At 46.8% G+C, this 26139-nt stretch overlaps 1 protein-coding gene across 1 annotated transcript in view; it reads left to right on the top strand.

Annotated features, from left to right (window-relative positions):
- Positions 1-25802, top strand: part of inhbab (inhibin subunit beta Ab) — an 81355-nt gene extending 55553 nt beyond the window's left edge. Inside the window, exon 2 of the mRNA XM_056293322.1 lies at positions 24363-25802. Coding sequence (XP_056149297.1) covers positions 24363-25174 — 812 coding nt within the window. The 3' untranslated portion in view covers positions 25175-25802. The remainder of the gene's footprint in view (positions 1-24362) is intronic.
- Positions 25803-26139: the final 337 nt, after the last annotated feature.

Genomic DNA, 26139 nt, shown 5'->3' with positions numbered 1-26139 from the left:
TCTGGACCCTGCTTGGCATCCTGCACATCATATTCTTCAGACATTTTATAAGTCCATTACAATTCTATTATTGTGGCGGACACTAGGGGCTATGCCTCTCACCCAGCAGGACTGTGAGCTGGGGGCGTGGTTTACGTTCCCGGGCTTGCTGGTGCAGGGTTGTTCCTGCTTTAGTTTGGTTTTGGAGCTGAGGAATAAACAGCAAACTCGCCTTCGTCTCCTGTGTTTTTTCCTCATCCTGCCACATTGGTGACACCGAATTGAACATGTTTGGAGCAGAAGATGAGTGTGAATCCACTTCGGCCACGCCGCCCCAACTCTCATAGCCGGCCGTTCTCGCCGTGGCTGTGAAGCTCCCAGAGTTCTGGCAGAGCGACCCGGACTCGTGGTTCCAGCATGTCGAGGCGCTGTTCCACCAGCGTGGAATCTCCGCGGACGACTCCAGATACTATTTGGTCGTCGCTGCGCTGGACCAGCAGTCCACACGCCGGGCCATGCAGCTGTTGCGCGCCCCTCCGCAACACGGTAAATACGTCGCCCTCAAACATCTTCTGCTCCGGAGGGACAGCCTATCTGCCGCAGAGAGGGCAGATAGAATCCTTTCCCTATCCGGTTTGGGCGACGGGACGGCTGTGGATCTCATGGACAATATGCTGTCGCTGCTAGGCTCGGACGAAGGCGGGTTCCTTTTCCCACACGTTTTCCTGCGCCAGCTCCCGTCTCCTGTGCGCGCGGCTTTGGCTAACTCCCCGTGTCTGGCCGCTGGTGACTGCCGAGGTTTGGCTGAGGAGGCCGATCGGGTCCTGCCGGCTACCAGACGGTTCTCTGTGCAGAGTGTGGCATCGGAGCCTCTGCAGCCGGCGTCGGAGGACGCGGACCCGGCGCTGGTGGCTGGAGTAACTGCCCGGAGACGGCGCGGGAGAGGCCTCTGTTTCTTCCACCAGCGGTTCGGCGGCAAAGCGAGGCGCTGCGTCCCTCCGTGCACGTTTGAGGCGGCGGGAAACTCCAGGGCAGCGCTCAGTAGCAGCTGTGGGCGCTGGCGGACGTAGTGAGCTGCTCTTCATTAAGGACACGATGTCAGGAAGACGGTTTCTGGTGGACTCCGGCTCGCAGAAGAGCCTACTCCCTCCTGCTAAGACAGACAGGTCGGCCGAAGGCGGCGGCCCACAGTTAAGTGCAGCTAACGGTTCGTGCATTGCGGCGTTTGGCACAAGGTTGGTGACTGTTTGTTTCCACGGGCGCCATTTTGAGTGGGACTTTGTAGTCGCCGCCATTACTGTTCCTATTATCGGTGCGGATTTTCTGTGTGCTAATGGTCTACTGGTTGATGTTGCAAACCGCCGTTTAATTGATGCTGTGTCTTTTAGGGGATGTTTTTCAGCGTTTGCTGGCGGATTCTCCATCGGTGACTCCACCTGCCTTTTCCACCGCGGTTACTAAACACGGGGTAGAACATTTCATTCCCGCTCTGGGACCGCCAGTTTTGGCGCGCGCGCGGCGCCTCGACGCGGTAAAATTGGCTATAGCTAAGGAAGAGTTCGCCATCATGGAGCTTCTGGGTATAGTGAGGCGTTCCAACAGCCCGTGGGCCTCGCCGCTTCACATGGTGCCCAAGGCGGATGGGTCGTGGCGGCCTTGCGGCGACTTTCGCCGCCTGAACAACGTCACCGCCAATGACCGCTATCCCATCCCACACATACAGGACTTTTCCATACGCCTGGCAGGTACCACTATCTTCTCTAAGGTGGACCTGGTGCGCGGCTATCATCAGGTTCCTGTGCGCGCAGAGGACGTGCCCAAGACAGCAGTGATCACCCCATTTGGGCTTTTTGAGTTCATGCGCATGCCTTTTGGCTTGAAGGGGGCAGCGCAAACCTTTCAGAGGCTGATGGACTCGGTGTCGCGTGACCTTGCTTTCGTGTTCGTTTATCTCGACGACATATTAGTGGCCAGTCCATCAGCAGAAGAGCACCTGGCGCACCTGAAACAGGTTTTCCGTCATTTGGACGAACACGGCCTGATAGTCAACCCGGCCAAGTGTCAGTTTGGACTGCCGGTGATTGACTTCTTGGGTCACCGCATTTCGCCGCAAGGCGCGGTCCCGTTGCCTTCTAAGGTGCATGCGGTGGCGGAATTTCCCCGCCCGGTCTCTGTTAAGGCATTGCAGGAATTCTTGGGAATGGTGAACTTCTATAACCGTTTCCTCCCTCGCGCTGCCCACCTCCTTCAGCCACTTTACGAAGCCCTGCGGCTTAAGAAGGCTAACGACCCTGTCGACTGAACTCCCGAACGGGTCCAGGCCTGTGACGGAGCTAAGTGCGCCCTGGCTAACGCTGCCCTCCTCGCCCATCCCACACCCACGGCGTCCATAGCTTTAACAACCGATGCGTCTGACATAGCCGTGGGGGCTGTGGTTGAACAGCGTGTGGCGAATGCGTGGCAGCCACTCGCATTTTTTAGCCGCAAACTGCAAGATAGCGAGCGCAAGTACAGCGTTTTTGACCGGGAGTTGCTGGCACTGCACCTTGCAACCCGGCATTTCCGCTTCCTGCTGGAGGGTCGCCCATTCACGGCTTATGTGGATCATAAACCGCTGACTTTCGCCATGTCCAAGGTGACTGAGCTGTGGTCTGCTCGTCAGCAGCGCCACCTAGCGGCAATCTCCGAGTTCACAACGAACATTCAGCATGTGGCCGGGAAGTCCAACCCTGTTGCTGATTGTCTGTCGCGTGTGCTTGTGTGTCCTGTGCACCTCGGTGTGGATTTCTCCGCTATGGCTGCCGACCAGCCCAGCGACCCGGACGTCCTTGCCCTTAGGTCAACGCGAACCGGCCTCAAGCTGGAGGACGCTGTGATGCAGGAAGGCAGTCCTGCCCTCCTCTGCGATGTCTCCACCGGCCGTCCCCGCTCCGTTGTTCCAGTGGCCTGGCGCCATCGAGTTTTCGATTCGATTCACTCCCTCTCGCACCCTGGAGTTCGGGCGTCGGTGAAGTTGGTCGGTTCCAAGTTCGTCTGGCCTGGCCTCCGCAAGGACGTCAAGGGGTGGGCAGCTGCATGTGTAGCGTGCCAGCGCGCTAAGGTCCACCAGCACACTAAGTCGCCCCTCGAACCGTTTCCGATCCCGGCCAGACGTTTCGACAACGTGCATGTGGACCTGGTGGACCCTCTGCCTTCTTCACAGGGTTTTACGCACCTGCTCACAATGGTGGATCGGACCACCAGGTGGCCATAGGCTGTCCCTCTGTCCTCCACAACATCCTCGGATGTTGCACAAGCTTTTCTTTCCTCCTGGGTCGCCCGTTTCGGCGCTCCGTCAGATATCACCTCAGACAGGGGCCCCCAGTTCGTGTCAGAGCTCTGGTCGGCATTTGCGCGATCCTTGGGTGTGCAGGTACACCGCACTACCGCGTACCACCCTCAGGCTAACGGCTTGTGTGAACGTTTTCACCGGTCGCTCAAGGCAGCGCTGCGCTCTCGGATGGTAACTGGGTGGATCGTTTACCTTGGGTTATGCTCGGGTTGCGTTCGGCTCCTAAGGAGGACCTCGACGCGTCAACCACTGAGCTGGTGCTCGGTCAGCCGCTCCGCGTCCCTGGGGAATTGTTGCCTGGGAGCTCCGCTCCTCGACCCCATCCGGCCGTTTATCCCTTTTGTCCGACAGCACTCGGGTTCCAGGCCCCGTTCACCATTGTTTTCCGCGGTCGTTCGTGCCTGCGGAGCCTCATGTCGGCTCGTTTTGTTTTTGTACGGCATGATGCTCACCGCTCGCCCCTCCAACCCCCATACGATGGCCCATTTCAGGTTCTTGAGACGGGTCCTAAGGGTTTTGTGCTGGATATGGGTGGGCGTAGGGAGCGTGTCACGCTTGATAGGCTTAAACCGGCGCACAGGGTGGCAGGCGAAGTTGTGTTTCCGGCCCAGGTTCCCCGTCGGGGTCGTCCTCCTTCCAGGACCCCGGCAGTGTCTTCACGCATTCAGCGTTCTGCTTCTCAGCCGACTTTGGACTGTGTTTCACCTACTGTTTCGGCTGAGGGACGGCGCAGCCGTTATGGCAGGCTGCTTAAGCCTCCAGTGAGACACTAATTCTCTATCCAGGAGTCCCTTCTGGGTGTTCGGGGGGGGGGGATGTGTGGCGGACACTAGGGGCTATGCCTCTCACCCAGCAGGACTGTGAGCTGGGGGCGTGGTTTACGTTCCCGGGCTTGCTGGTGCAGGGTTGTTCCTGCTTTAGTTTGGTTTCGGAGCTGAGGAATAAACAGCAAACTCGCCTTCGTCTCCTGTGTTTTTTCCTCATCCTGCCACATTATCCTCTTTCCATGTTTTATTGTGTAAATTGTGTAAACACAATATCCATGTCACGTTGTCCGTCTTGGGAGAGAGATCCCTCCTCTGTTGCTCTACCTGAGGTTTCTTCCTATTTTTATCTCCCTGTTAAAGAGGTTTTCTGTAGGGAGTTGTTCCTTATCTGACGAGAGGGTCTAAGGACAGGATGTTGTGTTACTGTTAAGCCCACTGAGGCAAATTTGTAATTTATGATATTGGGCTAAACAAATAAAATTGATTTGATTTGAAACATGAGGTTGTGTTCTTTTCCTTTAGCACTCAGTTTGAGTCTGCATGTGCCTTTGGTGTTGATGAGCTTTCCATTGTAGGCTTTGAGTGGAATAGAATTTGGACGAATGCGTGGCTTTCCCTTCATGGCTTCGATGTCGAGCTAATTCATCAAGTTAGCCTTTGCTCCTGTGTCCAGCTTGAGAGGAATGACAGCTCCGTTTATATGCAATGGAACAGTCCACTTGTCCTGCTCAACTCTGTTCACATTTGGCTGTTCAGTCCCTTTAGGTGTGACAGCTTCCTGCACTCCCATTCCCACGAAGAATGAATCACAGATCAGTTTCTTCCACTGCATGCACACGTCCACCTCGGCTTTGTTTCCCCTTGGAAAGCATTGTTTCGCGTAGTGATTCTGTCCTTTACATTTATTACAGACTTTGCCATAAGCCGGGAATTGTTTTGGTGCATGTCGAGTGCCACATCTTTTACAATTAAAAGTCTCTAAGCCCTCTTGCTGTTTCGACTGCCACGATGTAGTCTGGTTCTGTGCCCGTGCAGGCAGGCACAGTGGCCATCTCTGCGATGTCTTTTTCACTTTCCTTCGCGCCACCACCGAACGTTCTAGCATGTTGCAGGGCAGCTACCTCACTAGCATGGCGTATCCTATCCTCACAGCTCCAGCTAAGCTAAGGTCCGTTTCTCATAGTAATCTCTCTCTCACTTTCTTGTCATTAATGCCAAACACTAATTGATCCCGGATCATTGAATCATGCAGCTCTCCAGAATTGCACGTCTTAGCTTTCAATTTCATGTCCGTCAAAAAAATGTCAATGCTCTCACCATGTTGCTGCGTGCGCATGCGAAACACGTACCGCTCGAATGTCTCGTTTTTCTTTGGGGATTAATCTTCATCAAACTTCTTGACAACTTCGCGAACGTGTCCTCATCAGCAGCGTCGGTATAAACAAACGTGTTGTGTACCTGCAATGCCCGAGGTCCCGCGACGGTAAGTAGCAGCGCAGTCTTCCGTGCGTCCGGTTTGTCCTCCAGTCCGAGGGCTTGCAGGTGCAGCATGAATCGCTGTTTGAACGTCCGCCACTCGTAGTCCACATTTCCAGTCCAATTCACAGTGTCAGACGGCTTCAAACTTTCCATGACGGCTGTCTCTGGACCATTCCTGGTACCACGTAATGTTTCTTATTATAAATGAAGAAACATGGGTTCAACAATTACAACTATTTATTAAAGTACTGTAACAACTCAGGTAACATGTGCTTCAAGTATCGTGTGGTGTCTTCTTCTGCTGGAATCCTACAGACTACTAAAGCCAATACTGGTATAGCTTACAGGTAGGTACGTTTGTGGCTACTGCCCTCAGGTGGTAAGTATTGGTAAGTATATTAGCATTACCTCCTATCACCACAGTTGCATTTTGTTGGATAGTGTCTAACGCGTCCCTTATTGGATCAAATTGTTTATCTATGACTTGCAGTGCGCGGGTGTGAGAATACCACTGCACATCGTGCAGGGCTTGTAGCCTTCTCTCGCGGCCGCTGCTTTCATTGCCAGCCACTGTGGAGCCACTGGAGTCAGGGCGACAGTCTCTCTCTGGATTTTTGTGAAAACTGTGTTGCGATGGCTGCTGCCATGGATAAAGGTGTACAGATTCTGTACTAGTCCTAAAAAGTTATTTGACACAGTATTAGAGCCTACAGTATCCACCACCACTAAATTTAAGCAATGTGCGTAACAGTGTGTAAATAAAGCAGAGGAATGCTTTTTCAGGATGAGTGCTTGGCTTGCAGACCAGCAACGTGACCACTTACATTTTTTGCCCCGTCGTAGCATTGTCCTCTGATGTTGTCGAATGTCACGTTCATTTTTGTCATTGTGTTTTCGAGTATGTTGAACAACGGCTGTGCAGTGGTGTTGGCTGTGTCTTGCAGTGCAACGATTCTCCAATAATGTCGCATTTTTCATTCACATATCGAAAGGCTACTGCCACCTGCTCTCTCCCAGCCACATCGGGGGTTTCGTCTAGAATGACACTGTAGTGTTTAGCCTTAGCTAACTCGCCCCTGATCATGTCCTCAAGTGTGGTGGCTAAAGCCGAAATCATGTCATTCTGAGACCTGTTTGACAAATAGGAGGCGTTGCTGGTAGTTGAATATCCCTCATGAATGGATCCCGTCACTTCAAATAGTCAACAATCTCCAGAAAAACTCCCTTATGCTCTGACGTTTCTCGTTCGTCGTGACTCTGAGGGGGAGCCTGTTTTGCTCCGTGTAGCAAAGATCAGTGAGACGAGTGAGATCTTCCATGTTGTGTCTGTCGTGTTGTTCATTTGCTGCCTGGCTCAACATTAAGTCTACGTGCTTTTCTTCTCGTTTGAAATGACTGAGTTGAGACATTGATGTCTTATGTTGATCCCTTGCGCCATGTTTTTTTTATTTTGGCAACCCCATTTTTGCAGTTAGCAAAAATGAAAGAGGGGTGAAGGAAGCCATCTATGCGAAACTGGAAAAACCCTCCCTCAACAGAGGAGGAGGTCTGCGCCACCACCTATCTCCCACTTACAATGCCGTCCTTTCATCTCTACCCAGGAGACTCAAGAAGCCTAGCCTCCAAGAACAACAGTCGCTCACTAACGGCTCCAACCACTCTCATGACCACCGAACAATGAAGTCGAAACTAACACCCCCAACCACCGTCGCTGCTTAACATCGGAACACAAAGAGCCATGGACATCAATAGCTCTGATAACGACGGGCGCGGCTTAACATCGGAACACAAAGAGCCATGGACATCAATAGCTCTGATAACGACGGGCGCGGCTTAACATCGGAACACAAAGAGCCATGGACATCAATAGCTCTGATAACGACGGGCGCGGCTTAACATCGGAACACAACGAGCCATGGACATCAATAGCTCTGATAACGACGGGCGTGGCTTAACATCGGATCACGAAGAGCCATAGACATCAATAGCTCTGATAACGACGGGCGTGGCTTAACATCGGATCACAAAGAGCCATAGACATCAATAGCTCTGATAACGACGGGCGTGGCTTAACATCGGATCACGAAGAGCCATGGACATCAATAGCTCTGATAACGACGGGCGTGGCTTAACATCGGATCACAAAGAGCCACGCATATCATTAGCTCTGACAACGACGGGCGTGGCTTAACATCGGATCACAAAGAGCCACGCATATCATTAGCTCTGACAACGACTCCAAAGAGGATAAATATCTGAGTCTCATCAGCAGCCAGTCAGACCAGCTTGGTCTAGTCAGAAAGGCACGAACTGATGAAGCCTCTTGGATGAGAGGTGAAACGTCTTCACGGATATATACCAAGTCCAGTTGCACTTGATTCAATTCTTTTGGATAACCATGACAACCTGGATGAATGAGAACATTCACAGACAGTTAGCACACCCTCTCGTTATTTTGGATAACCATGACCTGGGTGAATGAGAACATTCACAGACAGTTAGCACACCCTCTCGTTATAACAGCAGCGTCATTAAATGTGGTTAAACGCGATGCAAATAACCTGCATGCAAAGCAAAACATTTGGTGGCATTTTTCTGAGTATTCCGGCCACTGTTTAGCTTCTGGAATTTTATACCCGCTAGCTTGGAAGCAGCGTTTATCCGCCGTTTTTGGAAAAGCTATAACAGGCTGAAAGGGTCCTTTTTTGACAATACGAAGCAACTCTACTCTGTTCTCGGAGAACGGCAGTCCATGTACGCACTCACCCCCAATGCTTCCATTCTCTTGGGCTGTTTCCATCACCTCATCACCATCGACCTGGGGATTCTCATAGCTAGCATCTCTTTGACCTGGTGGTAGCTAGCGTCGCCATCCTCCTCCTAGCTAGCATCCGATGGAAGAGTTGCTCCCATCGCCTCATCACCATCGACCTGGGGATTCTCATAGCTAGCATCTTTGACCTGGTGGTAACTAGTGTCGCCATCCTCCTCCTAGCTAGCATCCGATGGAAGAGTTGCTCCCATCGCCTCATCACCATCGACCTGGGGATTCTCATAGCTAGCATCTTTGACCTGGTGGTAGCTAGCGTCGCCATCCTCCTCCTAGCTAGCATCCGTGGAAGAGTTGCTCCCATCGCCTCATCACCATCGACCTGGGGATTCTCATAGCTAGCATCTTTGACCTGGTGGTAGCTAGTGTCGCCATCCTCCTCCTAGCTAGCATCCGATGGAAGAGTTGCTCCCATCGCCTCATCACCATCGACCTGGGGATTCTCATAGCTAGCATCTGTTTGACCTGGTGGTAGCTAGCGTCGCCATCTTCCTCCTAGCTAGCAACCGATGGAAGAGTTGCTCCCATTGCCTCATCACCATCGACCTGGGGATTCTCATAGCTATCATCTCTTTGACCTGGTGGTAGCTAGCGTCGCCATCCTCCTCCTAGCTAGCATCCAATGGAAGAGTTGCTCCTGTCGCCTCTGCTCCTTCATCAGCATCGGTACTGCTGCTACCTGTAACATTTTGGTTTGTGATAACGTTACCCACTGGATGGATTTTTGGTGGAACTTTGGGGGGGGGGGGATTAAGTAAATCCATGGCAGCTACAATGACTTTAAAACCTTCAACAACAACAAAAAAACCGCGTAGTGAACTGAATTCCAAGCCGTCTGCGTGATACTGATCAGAGATATTGCGCTTGCTGCCTGCAGACCCGCCAACCTGTACTGATGCATTATGGAACATAGAGTTTAACATGGAACGTTAGACTATTAATCCTGTCAGCTGCTTGCTTATGATTTACTCTACTTTTAGTTGTATTAATTTGTTTAATTTATTATGGGCATTTGTTAAAATGTGTTTAAATTATGATATTTTTTTCTTAAAAGTTAAAAACAAAATTTTTTCCCTTTTTTTCCATGATTGCTGCCAATCATGGGAGGGTCGACCGCCCCCCATCACCACAATGAGTGCACGCCCCTGCGGGCACTCCAGATAGCCTTGTCCCGGGCCTGACAGCAAACCTGCTATTGTTAGCACCAGCTCAGTAGCCCCGGGCCTGACAGCAAACCTGCTATTGTTAGCACCAGCTCAGTAGCCCCGGGCCTGACAGCAAACCTGCTATTGTTTGCACCAGCTCAGCCTCATCGGCACTTGCGGCGGACTTTGTCTCTGTTTACCGGTGGGCAAGCCACCAGTCGTGTGGCCTGGTCTGCAGTCACCTCTTCCGACTGCCACTCACCAGCCCCGTTGGTAGTAGGGTTGCCAACTGTTCCTTAAAATAAGGAGTCCTTATATATATATATATATATATATATATATATATATATATATATATATATATATGTGTGTGTGTGTGTGTGTGTGTGTGTGTGTGTGTGTGTGTGTAGTGTAGTGTAGATTATCAGCCTGATAGCTTGGTCTATAACATTGAGACTGTCTCCCTACCCTGCTGTATTGCTCCCAACCTCTCCTCTCCTAAATGTGTGAATCACAATAATCTAGTAATTATTCCTACCACTGGTAGTGGTGAGATGTGTGACAAAGTACCTAATAATCTACAAAACCAAACAGCTAAGGTTATCAAGAATGTGACCACATATCGTCCAAAGCGTTGGTTGTCAAAACTCTCAACAAGGTGTCTAATTCCAATTAATCTTTCACCTATTGGTAGCTCTAAAGCTCTGCCTACTGCTGATCACTTCCACAAGACGCTTAGATTTGGTTTCATAAATATCAAATCATTGTCTACCAAAGCCTTTCTAATACATGATCTGATTCTTCACCGTAGTGTGGATATGATTGGGTTATGTGAAACATGGCTGAAACCGAATGTTTTCCTTCCCTTAAATGAAGCTTCCCCACCTGACTATACTTATGCCCATGTAGCTCAGGTAAATAAACAAGGTGGGGGTGTTGCCTTAATATATAAATCTATTTTCAATCTGACTTCTAGACTTGAATCTAAATTGCAGTCTTTTGAGTCTCTTATTCTTGGTCCATCTCCCTCAGCCATGAATAGACTTGGCTCAGTCCAAATTGTGATACTCTATCGACCTCCTGGCTGTTACTTGTTATTTACTGAAGAATTTGGAGAATTTGTCTCAGGCCTTATTATTCAATTCAATTAAATTCAATTTATTGTCATTAACAACAATGTGCAGGCACATGTTAAAAATGAAATGAGGGCTGTGGCTTCACCAAACAGTGCAAGACAGACACACACAAACACAGCAAACACAATATAAGATATACACACATGAAGACCAAAAGCTAGAAATAAGTTAAAAGAGAGCTGGAGTATAAAATATTTAAAAATATCTACAGACATTCAGTGGGTGGCCAGGTTCAGGTGGGCAACAGCTTGTGGAAAGAAGCTGTTTTTGAGCCTGGTAGTGCGGGCTCTGAGGCTCCTGTAGCGCCTCCCAGAGCACAGCAGGGGGGAGAACCGTCCATGGTGGGGGTGGGTGGGATCTCTGCTGATGCTCAGACCCCTTCGAAGGCAGCGTTTGTGATAAATGTCTTTTATGGCTGGGAGCTGGGTACCGGTGATCTGCTGGGCCGCCTTGACGACCCGCTGCAGAGCTTTCTGGTCTACTGAGGTGCAGTTGCTGTACCACACTGACATGCAGATGGTCAGGATGCTCTCTATGGTGCAGTGGTAGAAGTTGGTGAGAATTTTGGGGGGTAGACGGGCGCTCCTCAGCCTCCTCAGGAAATGTTGGGCCTTTTTCACAAGGGCCTGGGTTTTTAATGTCCACGAAAGGTCGTCGCTGATGTGGACTCCAAGGATTTTAAAGCTGGAAACACGCTCCACTTCCACCCCATTGATGTGTATGGGGGAGTGGCTGCAGCCTCTAGACCTCCTGAAGTCCACAATCAGCTCCTTCGTCTTCTGCACATTAAGGACAAGATTGTTGGTAGTACACCATGATGTGAGGGGCTGAATCTCATCCCTGTAGGCCATCTCGTCATTGTTGGTGATACGGCCAATGACTGTGGTGTCATCTGCAAACTTAACTATAACATTTGAAGGGTGAGTTGGCAGGCAGTCGTGGGTAAAGAGGGAGAAAAGGAGGGGGCTCAGAACACAGCCTTGAGGGGCACCTGTGCTGGGGGTCAGGGTGGAGGAGGTATGGTCACCTAACCTAACAGACTGAGGTCTGTTGGTCAGGAAGTCCAGGGTCCAGTTACAGAGGGAGGGGTTGAGGCCAAGGGAGAGGAGTTTGGTGGTTAGTTTGGTGGGGATGATGGTGTTGAAAGCAGAGCTATCTACTCATATATTTTCGGAATATGTGTGTGTGTGGTGTTAGTGTAGATAGCGGGACCGAAAACTAAAGCACTTATGAGCCTAATTCTTTTTGGAGGTGGTAGGTATTGTCTCAGAGAGTAAGGGAAAAATCCCAGAAAATTAAAATTATGCATAATTATGCACAAATATGCAAAATATGCATTTTTCTAAAAATGGCTAAAAACCACCTTTCTCGGCATGTCAGATGATTCTGAGCAACTTTGATTTTTTCACCTATATAAAAAAAAATTCTGGCACTTAGAAATGTTTTGGCATTGTGCAAAATATGCATTTTTGCAAAAATGCACTTATGATCCTAATTTTTTTTGGAGGTGGTAGGTATTGTTCCAGAGAGAACCAGAAAAATAGCAGAAAATTAAAATAATTATAATAATTATGCAAAATATGCATTTTCTAAAAATGGCTAAAAGCCACTTGTTACGGCCCTAGTGCCGTGTGTCTGTAATTGTCCCTCTCCAGGTAATGCCCCGCCTCCTGTGGAACTGCTGATTGAGCCCAGGTGACCCCAATTCCTCATCAGCTGGGTATATAACTTGGAGAGAGACACCCAACAGCGCCAGTGGGCCATTGTTGATAGCAGTGTGTGGAGAGAGACGGCCAGTGGGCCACTGTTGCCAACCAGAGAGCAAGCTCTTGTGTATATACTCCTTGAGAAGGAGGGTGAAGCTTATTAGTGTTCTTGTTTCGGTTTGGTTTGACCTGAGTCTTTGTTAAAGCCTGGTTAGTTAAGAGCCAGCATCTTTAGTTGCCTGTTTATCTTATAGTTTGACTAAAGGGTCTTTTCGTTAATAAATCTGTTTTTACACCTGGTTCCGCCTCCCACCTTTCTTATTCCCCCGGGATACTTTTATTTTCTTTGTTATTTCCCCTGGACCTTTTAACGGGGAACGTAACACCACTTTTCTTGGCATTTCAGATGATTCTGAGCATTTGGGGGGAGGGAGTGGGGGTGGGGGTTGAGGGGCAGGGGGAAGTCGGTTAGCCGGCAGGATGAAGAGGAGGGAGATTTAGACAGGTGGATGACCAAACCGCTACATTGTAGCGGGGTTCTTCTAATAATCTATAAACAGCATCCGGATGTATGTGTATTTAAGTTCAAGGTGGGTCAGAGCAACGTGCAGGGCAGTGGCAACCTCAGTAGACCTTTTGGGACGGTAGGCGAACTGATGTGGGTCGAATGTGGGGCGGATAATGTTTTTGATGTGAGCCAGAACCAGTCTTTCAAAGCACTTCATGGCAATGGGGGTGAGTGCTATGGGTCGGTAGTCATTCCGACATGTGGATGTTGGTTTCTTGGAGACAGGAATGATAGAGGTGGTCTTAAAGCATGCCGGGACTTTAGATTGGGACAGTGAGAGGTTAAATACAGGTGTGAAGACCTCAGCCAGCTGGTCGGCACATTCCCGGTAGACCCAACCCGGTATGCCGTCCGGTCCGGCAGCCTTCCGTGTGTTCACTCTGCGCAGTGATTCTCTGACCTCTGCGACTGATAGAGTGAGCACCTGGTTTTCTGGGTGGCTGGGGATTTTTGTGGCTGGGTCAGTATTGTCCTTGTTGAAGCGGGCATAGAAATGACTTAGCTTGTCTGGCAGGGAGGCATCATGGACAGCGGGGCCCCGATTAGAGCTTTTGTAGTCTGTGATAGACTGAATGCCTTGCCACATTTGCCGAGGATCAGAGTTATTGTGAAAGTGGTCCTCTATTTGTAGGGAATATTTATGTTTTGCTGTTCTGATGCCCTTTTTGAGGTTGGGTCTGGCTGTGCTGTAGGCCTCAGTTACCTGACTTGAATGCTGCACCCCGGACCTTCAGCAGCTGCCGGACCTCACTGGTCATCCAGGGTTTCTGGTTTGGAAAGGTGCAGACTGATTTCTTTGTTGTGACACTCTCAGTGCAAAAGTTAATGTAGGCTAGTATGGCAGATGTCTGTTCATTAATGTCTATATGGGAGCCATGGGCAGCTGAATGTGCAAAAATACTCCAGTCTGTGTTTTCAAAACAGTCCTGGAGTTCAGAGACTGCTCCTTCTGGCCGGACAGTGATTGTCTTTACTGCTGGCTTGACCCGTTTTATTAAGGGTTTGTAGGCTGGGACCAGGAACAGGCAGAGGTGGTCAGAATGCCCCAGATGAGGGCAGGGAGTAGCTTTGTATGAGTCCTTAATGTTTGTATAGAGATGGTCCAGGGTGTTTTGTCCCCTAGTGGGGCAGGAGACATGCTGATGGAATTTGGGCAGTACAGCCCTGAGGTTAGCCTGATTAAAGTCACCATCTATGATAAAGGCATTGTCCGGGTGTTTAGTCTGTTGTCTGCTGATGGCACATTGTAGCCGCTTCAGTGCTACCTTAGCATTAGCATGTGGGGGGATGTATACAGCGGCGATGCTAATGGCCGTTAGCTCCCTGGGCAGGTAAAAAGGCCTGCACTGAATCATAAGGAGCTCCAGATCAGCAGAGCAATGCCTTTCAACCATCTTTATATTGTTGCACCAAGAGATACTGACATAAATACTCAAACCTCCTCCGCGGGTCTTGCCGGAGTCCGCTGTCCTGTCGGCACGGAAGGCTGTGCGGCCCGCTAGCTCGACTGCCGAGTCGCCATGTTGCTGCTGAGCCAAGTCTCCATAAACATCAGCAGACAGCAGTTCTGCAGCCTTTTCTGAGAGGACAGCCTGAGTCTTATCTCCTCCATGTTGTTAGCTAACGACCGGACATTAGCCATGAAGATGCTGGGGAGGGACACTCTGAAGGGAGCGCTACTTAGCTTAGCATGTAGCCCGCCTCGTTGCCCCCTCTTCTATTTACGCTGCCGACAGGGGGCAGTGTTTCCACTGCGAGGCCGGTGAGCGGATAATATGGATGGGGGAGTTGTCCGTGATGGTGGAGGGAAGTGAGTAATCCCCTCTGAGGGTTAACAGGTCCTGACAGCTGTAGAAGAGCGCAGGACCTACACTTGTAAATACACTCCACACTAACGTATAAACAACAAAGAAAACACGACACTGAACAGGGAACCATAGTAGCCGCTGCGTCCAGCGCGCCGCCATCTTGAATGGAGACCTCACTCTGATGAGATTCTAATTCTTGGTGATTTCAATATTCATCTGAATGAGGCTGCTGATCCTCTAAGTAAAGCCTTTCTGGCACCAGTTGATACTTTTGGCTTCACTCAGTTTGTTCAAGAGTCGACTCATTGCAGTGGTAACACCCTTGGTTTGGTTTTATCTAAAGGAATAGCTGTTTCTGATCTGAATGTCTTACCAACCACATCTGCTGTGTCAGATCATTTTCTCATCAAATTTGAAGCATTATTGGCCTGTCCAGTTAATGTCAGCAGAGATGAAATTGCCATTCGCCATATCGGTCCCGCCACTGTAGCTGCATCTGGCCAGCAGCTGCCTGAAGTCTTGGCTCCTTTCACTGTGGTAACTGACTTTGTTGAAAATTTCACTAGTGACCTAAATGTGGCCCTCTCTAGTCTCCTCGATTCAGTTGCACCTCTCACTACCAGAGCTAGGCGACTAAAGAGGCCTACACCCTGGTTTAATGATGAGACACATGCTCTTAAGCGAGCCTGCAGGAGACTGGAAGGTAAATGGCGAATTGGAAGTTTTTACCTATCTTGGCATGAGACTACTACTTTCGGCTGCTCCCATTAGGGGGCGCCACAGCGGATCATCCGTTTCCATCTCTTCCTGTCCTCTGGGTCTCCCTCTGTCACACCAGTCACCTGCATGTCCTCCCTCACCACATCCATAAACCTCCTCTTTGGCCCTCCTCTTCTCCCCTTCCCTGGCAGCTCCATATTCAGCATCCTTCTCCCAATATACCCAGCATCTCTCCTCCACATGTCCAAACCATCTCCATCTTGCCTCTCTTGCTTTGTCTCCAAACCGTCCAACCTGAGCCGTCCCTCTAATATACTCGTTCCTAATCCTGTCCTTCTTCATCACTCCCAATGAAAATCGTATCATCTTCAACTCTGCCACCTCCAGCTCCTCCCCCTGTCTTTTTGTCGGTGCTACTGTCTCCAAACCATATAACATTTTTTTAACTACTTTATTGATCCCCGTGGGGATATTCTGTTCTCTGCATTTAACTCATCCTAGCTGTGTAGCTAGGGGCAGTGGGCAGCGGCCGTGCAGTGCAGTGCCTGGGGACCAACTCCATTTCATCTTGCCATGCCTCGGTCAGGGACACAGGAGTATAAGACCTAACATACATGTCTTTTTTGATGATGGGGGAGACCGGGGCACCCATACAAACTCCACACAGAGGACAACCTGGGATGACCCCCAAGGTTGGACAACCCCGGTGGTTTGAACCCAAGACCTTCTTCTTGCCGCGAGGCAACAGCGCTAACCACTGGGCCACCATGCCACCAAATATATATATACAGCTACAGGAAAAACGAGTTTTAATACATTGCAGTACAGGCCTGTTTCGTGCGTCGCGCACTCATCATCACCTGCTAAAGTGCATCACGCATGAGTGCGTCACGCACTCATCAGCTGAAAAGAAGAGGAAAATTATCTGTATTGATATTCCATTCCTCATTAGTTGAGCACTTATAAGAACACCATTGACGGTTTCGGGGGGGAAAACTATATATCTATATATATATATATGTAACATAGCTGGTCTCAAAACCCTTGTAAACCTTCCCTTCAACTCTTGCTGATACCTTTCTGTTGCAAATCACTCCTAACGCTCTCTCCACCCGGCCTGCACTCTTCTTCGCCTCTCTTCTGCACTCTAAAAGCTATTTGTTTGAGCTTGAGCTTAAAACCTATTTTAAAACATAATTCCTGCATCAACTCATTCCTATTACTGCTGTGTTCTGCTTGTTTAGGGTAGGCAATCACATCAGGCATCAACCTCAATGAGAGAGGATGACGTTAACGTTGCACAGGTGAGCAGTCAAATGAAATTAGTTTTGAGGTTTGCCCTCAACTTATAGTTGCTCTGGACATGTTTGTGGTAGAGAGACATTCAGCAGAAGGCAGAGGAGATGGGGGGGGGGGCGAGGGAGGAAGAAAATGCTCAGGAATATCAACATTCAGTTCCATTATGTTTACTTTATTTGTAGGATGTTTATGAGGAAGTAGGGCCTAGGAGTCAGGAGGACAAAGGACAGCAGGGAGAAGAAGAAGTGGGAGCGGGAGAGAACACAAGAGAAGAAGGAGAGGGAGAGGGCTTCGGCAAAGAAGAGGGAGAGGGAGATGTTGAGGGTGAAGAAAGTATGGTGTAGGTCACAGAGGTGTTGGACACATCTACTGTGGCAGTCTCCAACCAACTATTCTCAGCAACTAAACCAAATCAATCAGATCCCAAATTCATTGTTAAGCAGTCAGTGGGGAAATCTATCCGTACATTCCAAACACAGTGGTCCAACAGATTCCCATGGCTCTATTTCAGTCCTGGTATGGAAGGTGTGCTGTGCTTTTACTGTTGCAAAGCATTTCACACAGATACGTCACCACTGGCAAAGAATGCAGAACCTCCATTTATTTCAGCAGGCTTCAAGAGCTGGAGAAAGGCCATCGAGCGAGTCAGTTTATATGAAAACTCTGATTGTCACAAGACAGCAATAACTACCCATCTGTGTGAAGACAGATCAGTGCAGTGTCAGCATCTCCACATGTCCGTAAGCCACCTCAACTTTTACCGGCTGTGCTCCTGCACATGCACATGTATCCCCATCTGAGTACTACAGAGCACAGTTCTACAATGTCCTTGATGTCGTGGATATGCAGATTAGAGAACGATATGAGCAGGAAGGAACGAGAATGATTCAGAAATCTGGAGCAAGTCCTCTTAACTGGAGAGGTATGTGATGTTGAACAGAAGTACCCAGAGCTCAATCCAGAATGCCTGAAGACACAACTAGCAATGTTCAGAACCAAGTAGAATTTTCATTCCAGCAGTGATGTTGTTGGTATTCTCCAGGGGATGTGTCCGGAGGTCCGTGGTCTCTTTGATTAAGTTGAAACACTTGTGAGATTGCTTATTGTTGTCCCAGTGTCATCAGCTGAAGTGGAGAGAGGGTTCAGTGGGTTCTGGAGGCTGTAAGGCATGGCTCCAGAGCACTATGACATAAGCATGCCTGAACAGTGTGGCTGTGTACCATATTCACAAGGAAAAGCTTGACATGTTGGACAGGAAGACAATTGCCAAAGAATTTGTTTCTTGTAGGGAAAAAAGGAGGAGCATCTTTGGATGTTATGAGCAGATGTAGGCAATTTGGGCATTTTTTGCCTTTGCTCACTAAAAAAAATTAGTGGCATGTTCATACTCAGACATCTTCCACCATAATTGTGTTTTAAGGTGCAACAATACTAGGCAAAAAGGACAATTTTCCCTTTGTTATTTCCGACACTGGTTTTGGGTGTTTTTGTAATGTGAAAGGTGCTGTGTTCTTGCCAATTTCACCCACTGACGCTGGTTTTGAGTAATGTGTATGGTCGAGTTGGGCAATGTAGCTCAGTTTTCATCATGTTGTGTATCCTGGATGAAATAAGAAAAAAGGGAATTAACGTCTTATTCTTTATATCTTTGTCAAAAGAGTGTTTTTTTAACAGATACTAAAAAGTCAAAGGTCATTGCTTTACTATGGTATGTGAATGCTGGTGAATATAGTATGTTGGGGTGAAGGGGTGGTGCTACAATGTACATTTTGAACTCAATATTATTTGCATATGGTGGTGAAGAAACTGTAGAAATACATGGCATTCATTTTGATTGGAATGGGGGCCTAAGGCGGGGGGTTGCGGTGCTCATGTCCCACCCCTAGAACACCCACACTTCTAAAATTGCTGCTGGTGGAGCAGCTCGGTGAGGTAGGAGGGGGCCTGGTTATGGAGACCTTTGTGAGTGAGGAGAAGGATTTTGAGTTGGATCCGTTGTGGGACAGGGAGCCAGTGGAGGTTCTGGAGGACAGGGGTGATGTGGTCACAAGAGCAGCAGTGAGTGAGCAGGTGAGCTGCAGAGTTCTGGATGTACTGGAGTTGGTTCAGGACTTTGGATGATGAGCCGTAGAGAATGCTGCTGCAGTAGCCAGTTCTGGATGTGATGAAGGCCTGGATCCGAGTTTCAGCAGCAGAGAAGGAGAGCGGTGGAGGGACACCAGCAATGTCTTTTAGGTGGAAAAAGGCAGTTCTGGTGATTTGGTTGTTGTCAAAAAGGCTGCTGCTGTCAAAAATGATTTTGAGGTTGCGGATATGTGGGGAGGAGACAGAGGAGTTATGGATGTGTGGGGAGGAGACAGAGGAGTTATGGGGGACAGAGTGGAGTTATCGATGGTGAGGCAGAAGTTGTGAGTGGTTTTGGTAAGTGGTTTTGGACCGATGATGATCATCTCAGATTTATTACAATTTAGTTTGAGGAACTTGACTTGCATCCATGATTTAATATCAATGAGGCAGTTGGTCAGTGTGGAGTGAGTTGCAGCAGTGATGGATTTAGTGGTGATGTAGAGCTAGACTTCATTGTTGTAGAAGTGGAAACCATGACAACACATGATGTTGATAAGATGGAGCATGTAAAGGACTAACAGGAGAGGACCAAGCACCGAACCCAACTTTTGATCGTGTTGCTGCTTGAGCTGCGTCAACCATATATGAGTCACACATGCACAAGCACAAATGGTTTACCCAGCTTAATTATGGTTTTATTGATAAATGTAATCTGTTTAGGGAGCGTCTCTCCTTCTTCAGATCTTACGGAGTCCACCCAAACAGGCTGGGTAGCTGGATGCTAGCAGCCAACCTGCAGCACGCTGTACAGCCCTCTCCACGTGACTGGCTGTTTACATCTCACGCTTCCCTCTCAGAGCCTCTCCGCCTGTGGCGGCGCTCGACGATACTCTTCGGCCTGCTGACTCCCTCCACTGGCCTCATCTGTCATTGACCCTTTCACTGGGAGTTTTCCCCATACAGACAATTATTAGGCAGTGTGCCTCTAATCCACACGACGTATCTAATAGTAGAAACAACAACAACCGAATATCTGCAGCAAATATCTACAATTAGCGTCCTATTTGTTGTCCTCCTGTGGTGTTAATTCTGCTGTGACACCAAACAGTGTTGGCCTCTCGAATGTGAGATCTCTGGGTAATAAGTCCTTTATCATTAATGATGTTATCGTTTCCAGTAATCTGGACTTTTTATGATTACTGAGACAGTGTCCCCAGGGGACACTGTTCCCCTGATTGAGGCTCGCCCCCCTGATTTTGCACATTTTGACATTCCCAGGCCCTCTGGTAGAGGGGGTGGCCTAGCTGTTTTTTATAAGTTAGGTCTTAAGTGCCATCCTTTTAATGTTTTTTTTCTTTAATTACTATTATTACTGGCCCTTCCCCCTTTCACTGCATCTTAATTTATAGGCCCCCTAATCCAGTTAGTTTTATCGCTGAGTTTTCTGACCTTTTATCTATTGTCATGCCAAAATATGACAGGGTGCTTATTCTTGGAGATTTTAATATTCATGTGTGTTGTCCTTCCCATTCCATCACCTCACATTTTTGGATGTTATAGACCCTTTTAACCTCATTCAATCTGTTAAAGGGGCAACACACTCCAAAGGCCACATTTTAGACCTTGTACTCTCCTCTGGTTTCTCTCTCGAATATTTTAATCTGGTGGATATACCTGTATCTGACCATAAAACTATCATTTTCAAAGTCCCACTACAGCTTGCTACTCCTAGTCACTATCCTAAAACACGCTCTCTCATTTGCAACACTGGCTCTGCAGTTACATTCTGTGTCGCTTTTAATTCATCATCCTTTAATCCCTCTTTATCCCCCCCAATCCAGATGCACTTTTAAATTCATTCAGTGATCAGTGCCAATCCATCCTAGACCAAACTGCACCATTTAAAACTAGGAAACAAAAATTAAATAACCTCCCCTGGCTGAAAGATCACACCTATGCCCTTAGAAGACTTTGTAGAAAAACGACAGTGGAAGGCCAACAAGTCCAAATTAACACATAACACCCTTAAAAACCAAATGTTAATTTACCAGAAGGCAGTTAAGGATGCGAGATCAGCATACTTCTCTGAACTAATATTGAGAAATAACCACAATTCTGAAGTTCTCTTTAGGGTAATTGATTTTGTTATTAATGGTCCCTCCACTTCTCTTTTTCAACCTGATGATGAGTTGTCCGAAAAATTTCTCACTCATTTGGTAAATAAAGTGGAGAATGTCAGGTCCCAAATCCGGCCAGGCTCTTGCATTCATTCCATTCCCCATGTTAATTCTGCCTCTTTTACTCAGTTTCAACCAATTACAATTTCAGTGTTAGGGTACTGCTGGGATTGGCTCCAGCATCCCCGCGACCCTGAGAGCAGGATAAGCGGTTCAGATAATGGATGGATGGATGGTACAGTCTCCATTATGAACTCCTCCTCCTGCATCTTAGACATCATTCCCACTAAGCTGCTCAAGGAGGTACAGTTTTAAACATGCCATTGTTCACTCATTGCTGAAGAAACCTAATTTAGATCCCCTGTCCCTAAGTAACTACAGACCAATCTCCAAATTGTCTTTTCTATTTAAGGTTCTGGAGAGAGTAATTTCTTCTCAATTGATTTTTTTTTATGAACACTAATACTGTTTTTCATAGTTTCCATTATAGTTTTAGAGCACTTCATAGTACAGAGACAGCTCTAGTTAAAGTCACCAATGACCTACTGCTGACTGCAGACAGAGGTGACTGCTCAATTATAGTTCTTTTAGACTTCAGTTCCGCCTTTGCCACAGTCAGTCACAACATCGTCTTACATCACTTAGAGACTCGGGTTGGCATCAAGGGCTCGGCTCTTAGCTTATTACGCTCTTACCTCACCAACAGAGCTTTTTCTACTGTTCTGCGTAACTCTACCTCCTCGGTGGCTACGTTAAATTGTGGTGTCCTTGTTTCTGGAAGAAAACGTTTAATCCTCCTCGCCAATGTAAAGTTATTAAATCTAATTCCAAGGCAGCAATGTATGTTTAAATTCCTTCATTAACATATTCATATTCATATTCCGTACTTGACAATCGTAACTATCTAAAAACGATTCTACAGTTCCGGGGTTTTCTTCTTTCTTTCAACCCACAACCACTTACAACAAAATGAACCAAGAGCACCCCTCAAAGAATAAAATAAAACAACATCAAATTACAACACAAGAAGCATCACATGCTAACAGACCTCACAATTTGCCTCTCTGACATTAACTCCTGGAGGTCTGAAAACTTTCTAAAAATTAACATTAGAATGACCGGGATTTCACTCCTACCTAAAACAACCATAACGGCCGGTTTTTAGATTAGATTAGATGAGATGAGATGAGATAACATGAGATGAGATGAGATTAGATTAGAGTATATTAGAGATTAGATTAGACTAGATTATTTTAGATTAGATTAGAGTAGATTAGATTAGAGTAGATGACATGACATGAGATGAGATGATGAGATGAGATGAGATAACATGAGATGATGAGATTAGATTAGAGTATATTCGAGTAGAGTAGAGACTAGATTAGACTAGATTATTTTAGATTAGATTAGATGAGATGAGATGAGATTAGATAAAATGAGATGAGATTATACTAGATTAGATTAGAGTAGATGAGATGAGATAACATGAGATAACATGAGATGATGAGATTAGATTAGATTAGAGTATATTAGAGTAGAGATTAGATTAGATTATTTTAGATTAGATTAGATTAGAATAGATTAGATTAGAGTAGATGAGATGAGATGAGATGAGATAACATGAGATGATGAGATTAGATTAGAGTATATTAGAGTAGAGTAGAGATTAGATTAGACTAGATTATTTTAGATTAGAGTAGATGAGATGATGAGATGAGACTAGATGAGATAACATGAGATAACATGAGATGATGAGATGAGATTAGATTAGATTAGAGTATATTAGAGTAGAGATTAGATTAGGCTAGATTATTTTAGATTAGATGAGATGAGATAAAATGAGATGAGATTATACTAGATTAGAGTAGAGTAGATTAGACTAGATTAGATTAGATTAGATTAGATTAGATTAGATTAGAGGGGTCTGTTGTGGTGTAGCGGTCTAAGCATCGGCTTTGTGTCGATGCAGTTCCCACTGGGGACCGGGGGTTCGCACCTCGGTCTCGTCAGATCCGACTATGGCCGGACTCAATGAAGCAGCAGTAATTGGCAACACTGTCTTCTGGAGGGGGGCGGCGTCGGCTTGTGTTCATCACATGAATGCGTCTCTGTGTGTATGGGAAAAAGTAGTGGTTCGGCCTGGATTCGCCTTGTCACGAGAGTGGAGGCGTCTCATTCAACACTGCTGGCCAGAGAGATGCAGTCGGCGAACGCGTGCAATATGAGGGTGGGTGTCTGTGAATGTTCTCATTCATCCAGGTCATGGTTATCCAAAGGAAATGAATCAAGTGCAACTGGACTTTATATCCGGATATATACCAAGTCCAGTTGCACTTGATTCAATTCCTTTGGATACGAGGGTGGGTGTTTGAACTAAAATAGGGAGCGATTGGCCACTAAATTGGGAGAAAAAGGGAAAAATCAGGAATTAATTTAGATTAGATTAGATTAGATTAGATTAGATTGTTTTATTAGTCACACGACCAAGGCCGGTGGAATTTTTTTTGTACACTTTAAACTCTGCAGCACAATACATACTACATGAACAACAACAGACACTCCACATATTATCACGAACAATACAGTTACACAATAACAGAAATAAACAAATCACGCATAACAGTGAGGTGCTGACCTGATATGTCCCCCCTCAGCCATTAAGAGCCACAGATGGAGCCCTGCTGCTTAGTGCCAGGTCTGGGTTTGTTACAAAGGGTGGTTGGGCTTTTGCTGTTCGAGCCCCCACATTATGGACCTCTCTTCCTGTTGAGCTAAGACAAACTAAGTCTGTAGCATCTTTTAAATCTTGTCTTAAAACTTTTCTTTTTGTGAAAGCTTTTACAAATGTTTGATATTTGTTTTTATTTATGTATAGTTTTTATTTTTACTTTGACTTATTTGGTCTCACTTTTATTTTTGCCCAGTCTGGTTTTATTTCTTGGTAAAACACTTTGTGCCATTGTTTTAAAAAAGTGCTGAAAAATAAAGTTGTTATGATTATTATGTTATGAAAATAAGAACTGAGGTTGTTATCTTTGGTGTTCCTCCGAGTGGGGTAGGGAGCCGTGCTGGTCGAGCGAGTTAGAGAGTGAATGAAGAGAGGCAGTGACAGTAGTGAGAACAAACGATTGTCAAAGGTTTTGAATCACTGCAACCATGAGAGGTTATTGATCATACAGTCATAACTGCACAAAACTTATTAGGCTGATACATCCAGCCGTATGCAAGATTAGCTGCACACAGATACACACACAAACACACAAACGACCAAATGCAATAACTGCACTGTACTTCTGTGTGGCTATGATTATTTCATGCTAATAAACTATTCCTGCTCTTTCATTCACTAGGGGACTCTCCAAGCACTTTGACCTTTGACATTTCAAAGGAGGGAAGCAGCTCATATTTAGTGGAACAAGCCAACATTTGGATCTTCCTTAAGTCAGGCAAGGTAAATCGTGCCAAGGGCAAAGTCACCCTCCAGCTTCTTCAGCGCCATCAGCCTCAGGCCTCCTCCACGGAGCCTAATCCGGCCCAGGAGGAGGAGGCTTTGTCAGAGAAGATGGTGGATGTACGTCGCAGTGGCTGGCATACCCTCCCAGTACCACGAGCTGTCCAGGCCCTTCTGGACAGAGGTGAGAGCCTCCTCCATCTACGGGTGTCCTGCCCTTTGTGTGCTGAAGCTGGAGCCATGCCTGTCCTGGTAGCAGTGGATAGGGGGTCATCAAAAGACAGAGAGCAGTCCCATCGACCATTCCTCATGGTGGCCCTCAGAGTGGGAGATGAGTCAAGCCCCCGGCGGACCAAGCGAGGCCTTGAATGTGATGGGAAAATCCGTATCTGTTGCAAGCACCAGTTCTATGTAAACTTCAAGGACATTGGCTGGAATGACTGGATTATTGCTCCATCTGGCTACCATGCCAATTATTGTGAGGGAGACTGCCCCAGTCATGTGGCGAGTATCACAGGCACGTCTCTCTCCTTCCATTCCACTGTCATCAATCACTATCGAATGCGGGGCTATGGCCCCTTCCAGAGCATCAAGTCCTGCTGTGTCCCCACACGGCTTCGGGCCATGTCCATGCTGTACTATAATGAAGAGCAGATGATTATTAAAAAGGACATTCAGAACATGATTGTGGAGGAGTGTGGCTGCTCATAAGAGACTCCTCAAACCACCTTTTTTTTAAATCCAGTGGGAGAGATGACGTTCAGTAACGCTATGTCCCTTTAAAGCACTTGGTCTTCTGTTTGCTGCCAGCCTGAGTTTGGCAGTCTGGCCAAACTGTCTGCAGGTGTCAGGAGATCAGCACAATCTCTCTGGCACTTACAGATAAAAAAAAAGGGTGTTGCATAGTATATTTTGGTTAATGATCTTTGAAAACGGGACTATGCATTGTATTTTTTTTCTGTGTGGTGGAACTCCTACCTTTCCACTCGGCAAATACAACACGTAAAAGACTTCAGAATACTATGCAACAAATTAAGTTTTATGATGCAACGTTAAACATTTCTTCATGTTTGTATTTGTATGTATCGGTACCCTGTTGGGTTTAAGAAATCCTTTCATACAGTATATTATGTTTTTGAAGGTTAGATTTAGTGTATAAGTCTCTTGTTGAGAGGTACTTGAAAGAAATTAGTTTAATCAGCTATTGGAGCCAAACACTTAAAGCGTCATTATAATTATCATTATTATCATTATTATTATCATTATAATTATCATTATTATTATTTTTCATTATCATTATTATCATCATTAGATGATATCATTGTTATCATTATCATTATTATTATCATCATTGTCATTATCATAGTTATTATCATTATTATTATCATTGTCATTATCATTATTATCATAGTTATCATTATTATTATCATTATCATCATTATTATTATCATTATTATTATCCTCATCATTATCATTATTATTATCATTATATTGAAATATGGTGAATGTTGAAATTTGCACTATAACAACTTTCTCGACAGTTCTTTTGTCGCAGCTTCATCCGGCACTTCTGAAGGTGCAACATTTTGAAGATAAGTTGTAAAGCTTCACATTCCCCTTTCAGAAGAATGCCAAAGATGGTTGGCTCTTTCTCTTGGCCCCACGGTCTTTACAGA

This window comes from Lampris incognitus, chromosome 14, assembly GCF_029633865.1.
Source record: "Lampris incognitus isolate fLamInc1 chromosome 14, fLamInc1.hap2, whole genome shotgun sequence".
NCBI lineage: Eukaryota > Metazoa > Chordata > Actinopteri > Lampriformes > Lampridae > Lampris > Lampris incognitus.
Note: the sequence above shows the minus strand (reverse complement) of the source record. Positions and strands in the feature narration are given on the sequence as shown.